This window comes from Sus scrofa, chromosome 14 (genome assembly GCF_000003025.6).
Source record: "Sus scrofa isolate TJ Tabasco breed Duroc chromosome 14, Sscrofa11.1, whole genome shotgun sequence".
In the NCBI taxonomy this organism is placed as follows: domain Eukaryota; kingdom Metazoa; phylum Chordata; class Mammalia; order Artiodactyla; family Suidae; genus Sus; species Sus scrofa.
The window spans coordinates 6,343,549-6,355,025 of NC_010456.5; the positions used below are offsets into that span (position 1 = coordinate 6,343,549).

An 11,477-nucleotide genomic window follows, 5' to 3' on the forward strand; every position below is an offset into this window, starting at 1 on the left:
CCAAGAAATAGCAAAAAGACAAAAAAAAAGAAAGCAAAAAAAAGAAAAAAAAGAAAGCCACCTCTCTTGGATTATCATCTGCAGTGCTTCAAGGTTTAGTGAGATTATGAAGTGTCACATTGAAAGTGACATCCAGTCCTGCGAATGGGAAGTCCAGTGGCTGCAGGGCCATCCAGCAGCTGACAGTGCTGGGAAAACTACTGATTCTGTTTCATCATATCGAGCATTTGTTTGTTTGTTTGTTTGTTTTTGCTTTTTAGGTTGCAGACGTGGATCGGATCTCGCGTTGCTGTGGCTGTGGTGTAGGCCGGCAGCTGTAGCTCCGATTCGACCCCTAGTCTGGGAGTCTCCTTTGCCATGAGGGCACACTAAACAAAAAAAAGAAAGAAAAGAAACTGTAGTAATTCGATTCTTTTCCCTAAATTTTAGATGTATTTCTGTATTCCAGAGGCTCATTTTATGATGGGGAGCCTCACCTCCTGACTCTCGCTGGCCGACTATCGGTGTGAACACTCGGGCATTGGGCTCAAATGTCTATTTCATGCACTTCTGTTAGAGGGAAGGCGTGAGAGACAGTTCAGAGCCGCCAGCACCATGTCACCTGCTGAAGGTAGTGGGCAGGAGCTGGAAGCCGACAGAGGCCCTCAGGGTTCCCCCAAGCCCCAACTCCACTGCCCTGGCCCTGGCAGCGGAGGCTGGGGGGTGGGACTCTCAGGAATGACTGTGAGGTCAGAGGCACTGAACCGGGGTCCCCTGCTCCCTTGCAGCCCTGCAGGCAGGAACATCTAAGTCTTCTTCCCTCCCCGCCTACGGCAGGACCACCCTGAGTCGGGTAAGGTCCTAGGACAGAGGTTGCAGAGGGTGGGAAGAGGGAGCATGTGGGGCCTATGAGGGACTGGGTGCCTTGGGCACCCGGGGGAGCGGGCTGACCCTTCTTACAGGGAATGGGGGTGACACGGAATGCTCCGACTTCCTCTGACCCCTCCTTGTCCTTGCCAGCTACAGTCCACAGACTTCAGTCCATCTGGCAGTGAGACGGAAAGCCCAGGTGAGAGGCAGGGCTGACCTGATGCTGGGAAAGAGGCTCGAGCAGGCCCCTGGGGCAGCCCGTGTCTGCAATGCCGGCAGGCCTCCATGGCTGGAGGTTGGGGAGCCTGAACTGGTAGGTCTGGAGGGCTGCTGACCTAGAGCTGCCCCTGAGCAATGACTCTTCTCTCCCGCAGGCCTGCAGGTGAGTGCCTCCCGGAGGGGAACAGATGGAGCCCAGAAGACCCGACCCGGTGACAAGCAGGGTTTGGGGAGGGGGGTGGGGTGGGGCTGTGGAGTTGCCTGGTGAAGACATGAGAAGCCCAGGGTAAGACGGGGGAGGTCTCCCTGCCCCACTCTGGCTCACTGCGGCTTTGGTCTCCCCAGAACGGAGAGGGTCAGAGGGGGAGGATGGACCGGGGGACCTCCCTGCCCTGTGTGCTGGAGCAGAAGGTGAGGGGCAGGGGCCGAGGCAGGGGGCGGTGGGCAGGGGACAGAACCATCTCCAGTGGGGGCGGGTCAGCTTGGGGAGAAGCCAGAGAAGCGAATGCACTAAGGGGTCCTCCCTGTTGATGATGGGAGGGGCAGCGGGGAAGGGGGGGAGTTGGATGGCGAGATGGCATGACCCCCCATGGCCCATGAGGCTGACAAGGAGGCCTGGGGTATTGAGGGGTTTAGGCTGCCAGGGACCTCTATAAACCTAATGCTGTGTCCCGCCCGCCCACCCACCCAGATCTATCCTTATGAAATGCTGGTGGTGACCAACAAGGGGCGAACCAAGCTGCCTCCGGGTGTGGATCGGATGAGGCTGGAGGTAGGCAGGGAGAATGTGCTGGGTGAGTGAGGGGCTACCCGGCGGTGGGCAGCCTCCCAGCCTGGTGGGGGAAGCCTCAGCCAGTTCCCTCTGCTGCTCCACCCCGTGCCTCCTCTCTCTGAACTGCATCCGTGTGTCCCCCTTACAGAGGCATCTGTCAGCAGAGGACTTCTCCAGGGTATTTTCCATGTCTCCCGAAGAGTTTGGCAAGCTGGCTCTGTGGAAGCGAAATGAACTCAAGAAAAAAGCCTCTCTCTTCTGACGACCCCCACCCACTCTGGAACTGACCCTCACCCCTGCTGCATCAGGGTTCTGCAGCTGGGGTCCCTAGACCCCAAAGCATCAGCTCTGGGCAGCAGGGAGGTGGGGTGAGGGTGGGGTTGGCTCTGATGCCCAGGTTGAGGGGGAGCAAGACCTCTGCAGTGTTGGGACTCTCTTCCCCATAATGCTCTGGGGGGGTTCCCCTTCTCACATCCCAGGTCCTCATTGCACTGGACAAACCCAGTCTGGACTCCAGCACACACAGAGTTAATGTCAGCACCCTCTCCGTGCCCCACCCCCACCCCCCCCCACCACCTCCAGGTCCCCCGAAGAGAGTGATGAGAAATGAACCTGCACTTAGTGGTCAGGCCTGTGTGCTATCCTGACCAATGGATGGGGGGATCCTCGGGCCTGGCAGGAAGGCAGAGAAGCCCCAGGACCCTGTGTGCACCCAAGCACTCCTCAGCAGCTGACCTCAGACAGGTCCCCTGCACCTGGGCCTCCCGCCCCTCTGACTCCAGCAGGAGCAGCGCTCAGCCTCCAGCAGGGAGGCCACCCTTTCCTCTTCCTTGCGACCCCCCAAGCCTTGAAGCCTCTTGCTCCAGCCCCGTGGCTTCCCCAGAAGCCTTGGCTTAGAGTGGAGATGTCGCCTATACAGAACCCCAGCCCACCAGCAGCCTCCAGGCCAAGTCATCGAGAATGCTACCTTCTAAGGACCCGGGCCCTGCACAGAACCCAGGCCTTTGGGCTCCCTTGAATGGGATCAACAGCTGGGCTGTGTTCTGACCCCGGGTCTTGCCCAGGCCCGTGCATCTCCCACCACGCTCTTGAAAGAATGTAATTTCTTGGGGCACCCCAGCTGCTTCCCCCACCTCACTCTCTACCCTACCTTTACCACGCTCTCAGCTTTTCTTCTCTGCAAATACATACGTGTATATAATTATATATATTTTTGCCAGGGTCAGGGTTTCGTTCCTGCCCAGACCCTGATGTCCCTTTCCAGGGTGGGTACGTGATAATACTGGGGAAGGGGGAACTACGCTTGAAATTAAAGGTTGCACTGGGGCCCCAAATCTATTTGTTCTTTATGAGGCACCAGATGCGGGCAGAGGAACAGGAGATACCAGGCTGAGAAAAGCCAAGGAGTGAGGTTTCCAATGTGAGGAGAGGGGAATTCCCATTGTGACTCAGTAGGTGAAAAACACGACTAATATTTATGAAGATGCAAGTTCCATCCCTTGCCTCACTCACTGGGATAACGATACACCGTTAATTTGACCCCGAGCCTGGGAACTTCTACGTGCCTTGCACTGTGGCCCTAAAAAGACAGACAGTAAGACAAAATGAGAACGAAAGAAAAAGCAAGCAAGCAAGCGAGGCCGCCAAAACCAAATGGGAGGAGGGAGAGAGATGGCCCAGATCGCTCCCTCCCCAAACCTTGGGCCCGAAAGCGGGGCCACTCTACTAGGTCCTGTGTGCCTCCTCCCCGGCAGGGGCTGTGGGGTGGTGGCACCGCTGAGGGACAGCGAGGCTTTCCGGACCCTGATACAGCCTCTGTCCTCCAGCCAGGACCCAGGGCTCCCCCTTGGCAGTCCAGCTCATCCACGGCTGACAGGATGGACCCTTCCGGGCCTGTGACACTCACGGCTCCGGGAGGAGGCCAAACAGCCAGGCAAGGCCCCCAGCGGACGAGCGGGTGCTGAGCCGAGTGTGGAGGGTCAGGCAGGGGCAACGAAGGCATGGAGAAGGGCTTGACGAGATCCCGCAGGAGCCAGGGTCCCATGGAGGCCGAGGGGGCGGGGGCAGCTTGGCAGGACCCCCCGGGGGGAGCAGCCCTGGAAGAGGCCTGCTGAGGCGGGTGGCGAGGGTGCCGGCAGGCCCGGAAGGGCAGAAGGAGACCTTTGGGGGCGCGTGCTGCTGGGGGTGGGCCGGGCTCCTCTGGTCTGCCCCACATCTGGGTTTGGGCCCCCGAAGAGGGCTGCCGTCATCCCAAGGACCCGGAGAGCTGGAGCGGGGCCCGAGGGGAACCCAAGGCTGGACCTGGCTTCTGCCCCCAGGGTGGCTCGCCCCTTGCATTGAAACAAAAGCAAAGCGGGTCCGAGTCCCTCCGAAGGGAAGGATGATGTGGATGGGATTTGACCGGATGCTTGTGTGTTGAGGGCCGCACCCGTGGCACAGGGAGGGTCCCAGGCAAGGGGTGGAATTGGAGCTGCAGCTGCTGGCCTGCCCACAGTCACAGCCACAGCCACAGCCACAGCCACAGCCACAGCCACAGCCACGCGGGATCCGAGCCACGTCTGCGACCCACACCACAGCTCGCGGCAATGCCCGATCCCCGACCCCCACTGAAGTGAGGCCAGGGATAAATCGATCAGGCATCCTCACGCAGCCTCGTCCCATTTGCCTCGTCCCACCACCACGGGCACGCCACCAATCTTTGCCTAGTTTCTTCTACGTATATATACTGTCTTCTTTCTCAGCGGTACCTGTGGCACATGGAAGTTCCCGACCAGGGATGGAACCTGAGCCGCGCCTACGACCCACAGCACCGTTGCCGAAATGCCCGATCCTTTCCCCACCGCACAGGGCTGGAGATCCAACGGGTGCCTCCACAGACACGACTGGAGCACGAACCCACTGAGCCCCAGTGGGAAGTCCAGCCAATCTCTTTGGAAAGTAGGTCTTCCTATTAGGAAGGAGAATGTGTGCATACGTCGAGGTGGAAAGTTCATTGCTATGAGGGGTTCCCGTTGGGGCTCAGTGGGAAGGACCCTGCCTAGTAGCCATGAGGACACAGGTGTGATGGCTGGCCTCGCTCCGTGGGTGAAGGATCCGGCATTGCCGTGAGCTGTGGTGTAGGTCGCAGAGGAGGCTCGGATCCTGCGTTGCTGTGGCTGCGATGGAGGCCGGCAGCTGCAGCTCCGACGCCACCCCGGCCTGGGAGCTTCCCCTATGCCACAGGTGTGGCGCTAAAAGGCAAACAGAAATAAAGAAAGCTAATGCTTATGAAATCCATCATGGAGAACAACGAAACTTTCCGTGTGTGTGCGCGCGCGTGTGTGTGTGTGTGTGTGTGTGTGTGTCTTTTGTCGTCTGACGTTTCAGGGCCATGTTTCCTCGGCATGTGGAGAGTCCTGTGCTAGGGGTCCTATTGCTGGTTGACATAGTTTTGGAAGTCCTAGCTAGCCAGGGCCCTCAGAGAAGCACAAGACACAAAAGGAGTCCACATGGGAAAGGAAGAAGTCAAGGGATCCCTATCTGCACACGACATGATCCTATCCCCGCAGACCCCTCAAGACGCTCCCAGAAAACGGGTAGAGCGCCTCAGTGAATGGGGCCAAGTCGCAGGAGGCACCATGAACGCACAGAAATCAACTGCCTTTCTATACCCTGGGAACGAGAGTTCCCAGAGAGACATCGGGAAAACAATCCCATTTGCCGGCACCTCCCAAAGAATAGACGACTGAGGAAGAGACCTCCCTAGAGAGACGCAAGGCCCGTCCTGGGAACCCCCCAAGACGCTGATGCAAGCAATCCAAGAGGCCGCAAACAGATGGCAAGACACACCTTGCTCTTGGATTGCAAGAGCCCATAGTATCCCAAGGACCATGCTCCCCAAGGCAGTCCGCAGAGTCACCGCCATCCCTGTCAAATGCCCAAGACCTCTGTTCACAGCACGAGACCATGGGGTTGGTGGGGGAGGGGAGCTGGAGCAGCCCAGAGGGACCCTGGGGGAGACATGGGGAAGGAGGAAGGCCCGTTGGGGGGACCCCAGGAAGTGACCTCACTTCCCTGGCGACAGAGGCCAACGGAACTTGGAACCTGGGGAGCCGGGCACCTACTGGTCCAGTCCAGGAGAGGACGGAGGAGGGATGGACTGGCTCTGCTGCATCCCGCTCTCCCGAGGCCGAGGCCGAGGCCGCAGGCGTCGTCACGGCAGAGATGGCCTCTGCCAGGCCTGCAGAACCTGGATGAGAACGCGAGGCGGACGCCTATGGGCCGTTGCCCGCAGGGACCCAGAGGTAACACAGGGAGAGGGAGCTCCAGCCAAGGGCAGGGACCTCTCTGAGCCCACACGGGAGCCCCATGTCCCCTCCCTGGACGACCGTGTGCAGAGGCCGGTGGTGAGGGGTGGGTCCGCCTCAAGCAAGAGCGGGCTGACGCGGGCTTGGAGGCCTGCTGGGCAGGGCCTGTCCACACCCCAGGACACAGCTGGCTGGGGAGAAGCGGGGGGCCGAGGCGGGGGGTGGTTGGAGTCAGGGCTGAGCCCTGTGTGCAAGCGGTACCCCCGGCCCTCCAGGGGGCTCTCGTTCCTCCCGGTAGCGGGGGTGCGGTGTCTGAGCAGGCAAGGCCTCCCCTGATCTGGGAGCAGAAGGTCAAGGGGGCAGAAGAAGCAGCGAGAAGACAACAGCCCCGCAGGGCTCTGACGCCTCGGGGCCGGGCCCTCTGACGCTCACTGTCATTGCAGAGTCCCCCACCTGAGACCCGCCAGGAGCTGGGTGAGGAAGGCAGAAGGCCTCCCGAGGAACCTCCTCGCAGGCCGCTCCCCGGGGTCCTCTGCCGGGCTGGTGGCGAGCGCGGCACCGCCAGCTGTGGCCATGAAGACACCGTCCACATGAGCCTGACAACCCTGGAAGGCCTGGCCCCCCCTGAGGCCCAGCCTGAAGGTGAGAAGAGGGGGCCGGGGCTCGGGGCGTGTGGGGGGAGCTGAGGTGTGGGCCGCACAGCGGGGAGTCCCCAGAGGATGGTGTTGGGCCAGGAGCCAAGACGAAGGCACACGCCCCACCTGCAGGAGAGCAGAGCCAGCAGGTGCTGGCCGGGACCGGTCGGGAAGGCTCTGGGAAGACTGCTCTCCTTGGAAGAGCACATGGCAAGGCGGGCAGGCACCAAAGCTCTTCCTCTCTCACACCTCCAGCAGGAGACCTGGAGCCAGAGGCCAAGACGCCAGCCGAGCGGAAAGACCCTGGAGCAGCCCCCAGAGGAGGTCCAGAACCACAGGAGGACTCAGCACCCGGGCAGGGAGGACCTCTGGCTCTTTCAGAGGGACACTCACATCCTCATGGGGACTCACCCCCCGGGGAGGATGAACCCTCTGCTCCTCTCCCAAGAGGCCCAGCTCCTCTTGAGGAGCCACCACCCGGGCAGGGTGGAACCATGGCGCCTCCTGCAGGAGGACCAGGCCCCCAGGAAGACTCAGCCCACGGGCAGGCTCAACCTGCTGCTCCTCCGGATGGAGGACCAGAGCCTCAGGAGACCTCACCTCCCGGGCAGGGAGGTGATGAAAATCCTGCTCCTCCTACAGGAGGACGAGGCTCTCAGGTGGACTCACCAGCCGGGCAGGATGAAAACGCGGCTCCGGCCGCATCCCCACACACTGATGTGCCTTTCCCTGTGCTGGATGGCAACGTTGCCCCGGCCTCCGCCGGGGACAAAGGGCCCGAGGAGCACTCAGCAGCCCTTCTGGGAGCGCCTGCCCTGACTGCTCCCGCACCCCCTGTACCAGGTCCTGGCCTGGCTCTTTCAGGAACCCTGGGCCCAGTTCCAAAACCACCTTCCCCAAGGTCCCCTCTGCCCCTGCCAGTGCCCTCCCCATCAGCTCCCCCCAAACCCCATCCCCCTGCTCCCCCTCCTGACATGGGCTCTCCTTCCCCTCTCCTGATTTCTCTTTGGATGTGTGTCCAATTTCTCTTCCTCTTCCATATCATCTATGGCATAGTTTAATTCATGTTGAGAGCCTAGAAAGTTTAGAAAGTTGAAACTAAGTAAAAATGCAAAGATAAGGTAGTTATTGATAGGGAAATAAGAAAAAGCAAAAATTAATAAATAAAGTGAATTATTATCCATCGATCACTGAGAAGAGAGAAACGATTTTTTTTTTTGTCTTTTGTCTTCTGTCTTTTGAGGGCCGCCCCCCGCAGCACACGGACGTTCCCAGGCTGGGCGGCGGTGGGTGGGGTGGGGGGGGGTGGTCGTCCATCGGAGCCCGAGCTGCCGGCCTCCAGCACAGCCACAGCGACAGGGGATCCAAGCCGTGTCTGGGGCCCACACCACAGCTCACGGCCCCGCCGGATCCTTTCCCCTCGGAGTGAGGCCAGGGATCGAACCCACTTCCTCAGGGATGTGCGTCAGGCACGTGAACCGCTGAGCCACGCACGACGGGAACTCCGAGAGCCAGGAGACCATTGGAGGACCGTCCAAAGTCAGCTGAATTGACGGCGGGGGCGGGGGGTTGTGCACTTGGGCACAGCAGCTGCCCTTTCACCAAGCGCAGGGTCGCATTCATTCTTGGATGTGGTTGCACAGTGTCAAGAACCTCCCGATTCGCAGAGCTGAGGGGTGACAAGATTGCCACAGTTTAAAAAAGCCCGCCAAAGCAAACGGGCACATTCCCCGGCCTGAGGGGCCCCATCGACGTCCCGGCTCTCAGCCTCGGGGCTGAGGGACTTGCTCTCTCCACCTGTTTCTTCCGCAGCCCTCTCGTACCTGCCCTCATGCGGACAGGAGGAGAGGTCGCTTCATCCACCTCCCCAGGGAGCAAAACCGGCAGCAGAAGTTCAAGCCATCCGTGCACTCGAACACACACACACGCTTGGGCACTGGCTTTTACTAGAGCATTTAAAGTCAAGTTTTGAAGTTTAAAACAAATAAGATTTTCCTGTTGCGGCTCATCCGAAATGAAGCCACTGGGTATCCATGAGGATGCAAGTTCCATCCCTAGCCTGCTCAGTGGGTTAAGGATGTGGCGTTGCCGTGAGCTGTGGTGGAGGTTGCAGAGGAGGTTTGGATCCTGTGTGGCTCTGGCTCTGGCTCTGGCTCTGGCCCGCAGCTGTAGCTCCGACTGGACCCCTCGCCTGGGAACCGCCATATGCCCCGGGTGCGGCCCTCCAAAGCAAAACAGAAAAAGAAAGAACGAACGAAAGTGAGAAAAGATACAAAACAGTGAGGGAAATAGAAGAAAGATAAGGAGAGCCTGTTGCGGCTCGGCAGCAGTGAACCCACCCGGTATCCATGAGGATGCACGTTCCAACCCTGGCCTTGCTCACTGGCTAAACGATCCAGTGCTGATTAGCCCCCGAGCCTGGGAACTTCTACGTGCCTTGCACTGTGGCCCTAAAAAGACAGACAGCAAGACAGAAAGTGACACCGGACAAAAAAGCAAGCAAGCAAGCAAGCAAGCAAGCAAGCAAGCAAGCAAGCAAGCGAGGCCGCCAAAACCAAATGGGAGGAGGGAGAGAGATGGCCCAGATCGCTCCCTCCCCAAACCTTGGGCCGGAAAGCGGGGCCACTCTAACAGGTCCTGTGTGCCTCCTCCCCGGCAGGGGCTGTGGGGTGGTGGCACGGCTGAGGGACAGCGAGGCTTTCCGGACCCTGATACAGGCTCTGTCCTCCAGCCAGGACCCAGGGCTCCCCCTTGGCAGTCCAGCTCATCCACGGCTGACAGGATGGACCCTTCCGGGCCTGTGACACTCACGGCTCCGGGAGGAGGCCAAACAGCCAGGCAAGGCCCCCAGCGGACGAGCGGGTGCTGAGCCGAGTGTGGAGGGTCAGGCAGGGGCAACGAAGGCAGGGAGAAGGGCTCGACGAGATCCCGCAGGAGCCAGGGTCCCATGGAGGCCGAGGGGGCGGGGGCAGCTTGGCAGGACCCCCCGGGGGGAGCAGCCCTGGAAGAGGCCTGCTGAGGCGGGTGGCGAGGGTGCCGGCAGGCCCGGAAGGGCAGAAGGAGACCTTTGGGGGTGCGTGCTGCTGGGGGTGGGCCGGGCTCCTCTGGCCTGCCCCACATCTGGGTTTGGGCCCCCGAAGAGGGCTGCCGTCATCCCAAGGACCCGGTGAGCTGGAGCGGGGCCCGAGCGGGAACCCAAGGCTGGACCTGGCTTCTGCCCCCAGGGTGGCTCGCCCCTTGCATTGAAACAAAAGCAAAGCGGGTCCGAGTCCCTCCGAAGGGAAGGATGATGTGGATGGGATTTGACCGGATGCTTGTGTGTTGAGGGCCGCACCCGTGGCACAGGGAGGGTCCCAGGCAAGGGGTGGAATTGGAGCTGCAGCTGCTGGCCTGCCCCACAGCCACAGCCACAGCCACAGCCACAGCCACGCGAGATCCGAGCCACGTCTGCGACCCACACCACAGCTCGCGGCAATGCCCGATCCCTGACCCCCACTGAAGTGAGGCCAGGGATCCAGCGGGCATCCTCACGCAGCCTCGTCCCATTTGCCTCGTCCCACCACCACGGGCACGCCACCAATCTTTGCCTAGTTTCTTCTACGTATATATACTGTCTTCTTTCTCAGTGGTACCTGTGGCACATGGAAGTTCCCGACCAGGGATGGAACCTGAGCCGCGCCTACGACCCACAGCACCGGTGCCGAAATGCCCGATCCTTTCCCCACCGCACAGGGCTGGAGATCCAACGGGTGCCTCCACAGACACGACTGGAGCACGAACCCACTGAGCCCCAGTGGGAAGTCCAGCCAATCTCTTTGGAAAGTAGGTCTTCCTATTAGGAAGGAGAATGTGTGCATACGTCGAGGTGGAAAGTTCATTGCTATGAGGGGTTCCCGTTGGGGCTCAGTGGGAAGGACCCTGCCTAGTAGCCATGAGGACACAGGTGTGATGGCTGGCCTCGCTCTGTGGGTGAAGGATCCGGCATTGCCGTGAGCTGTGGTGTAGGTCGCAGACGAGGCTCGGATCCTGCGTTGCTGTGGCTGCGATGGAGGCCGGCAGCTGCAGCTCCGACGCCACCCCGGCCTGGGAGCTTCCCCTATGCCACAGGTGTGGCGCTAAAAGGCAAACAGAAATAAAGAAAGCTAATGCTTATGAAATCCATCATGGAGAACAACGAAACTTTCCGTGTGTGTGCGCGTGTGTGTGTGTGTGTGTGTGTGTGTGTCTTTTGTCGTCTGACGTTTCAGGGCCATGTTTCCTCGGCATGTGGAGAGTCCTGTGCTAGGGGTCCTATTGCTGGTTGACATAGTTTTGGAAGTCCTAGCTAGCCAGGGCCCTCAGAGAAGCACAAGACACAAAAGGAGTCCACATGGGAAAGGAAGAAGTCAAGGGATCCCTATCCGCACACGACATGATCCTATCCCCGCAGACCCCTCAAGACGCTCCCAGAAAACGGGTAGAGCGCCTCAGTGAATGGGGCCAAGTCCCAGGAGGCACCATGAACGCACAGAAACCGACTGCCTTTCTACACCCTGAGAACGAGAGCTCGGAGACAGACCTCGGGGAAACGATCCCATTTGCCGTCACCTCCCAAAGAAGAGACGGCTGAGGAAGAGACCTCCCTAGAGAGACGCAAGGCCCGTCCTGGGAACCCCCCAAGACGCTGATGCAAGCAATCCAAGAGGACACAAACTGATGGCAAGACACACCTTGCTC

The 11,477-nt window shown here is 60.1% G+C and overlaps 2 protein-coding genes across 13 annotated transcripts in view; both read left to right on the forward strand.

The window, feature by feature from the left end:
• The window catches only part of DMTN (dematin actin binding protein), a 31,080-nt gene extending 27,906 nt beyond the window's left edge, over positions 1 to 3,174 (forward strand). For 8 of the 12 annotated variants that reach the window (XM_005657225.3, XM_013990262.2, XM_005657223.3 and 5 more), the window contains 6 exons: positions 768 to 832; positions 1,000 to 1,048; positions 1,224 to 1,231; positions 1,414 to 1,479; positions 1,760 to 1,840; positions 1,989 to 3,174. In XM_005657225.3, the coding sequence (XP_005657282.1) occupies positions 768 to 832; positions 1,000 to 1,048; positions 1,224 to 1,231; positions 1,414 to 1,479; positions 1,760 to 1,840; positions 1,989 to 2,102 (383 nt within the window). In that variant the 3' untranslated portion in view covers positions 2,103 to 3,174. The remainder of the gene's footprint in view (positions 1 to 767; positions 833 to 999; positions 1,049 to 1,223; positions 1,232 to 1,413; positions 1,480 to 1,759; positions 1,841 to 1,988) is intronic. The other 4 variants (XM_021072727.1, XM_005657231.3, XM_021072725.1 and 1 more) reach the window with 1 other exon arrangement.
• Positions 4,975 to 11,221, forward strand: LOC110256689 (basic proline-rich protein-like). The gene is made up of 4 exons (XM_021073002.1): positions 4,975 to 6,123; positions 6,570 to 6,768; positions 7,017 to 7,662; positions 11,191 to 11,221. The coding sequence occupies exons 1-4, from the start codon at positions 5,974 to 5,976 to the stop codon at positions 11,219 to 11,221; spliced, it is 1,026 nt and encodes a 341-aa protein (XP_020928661.1). The 5' UTR covers positions 4,975 to 5,973.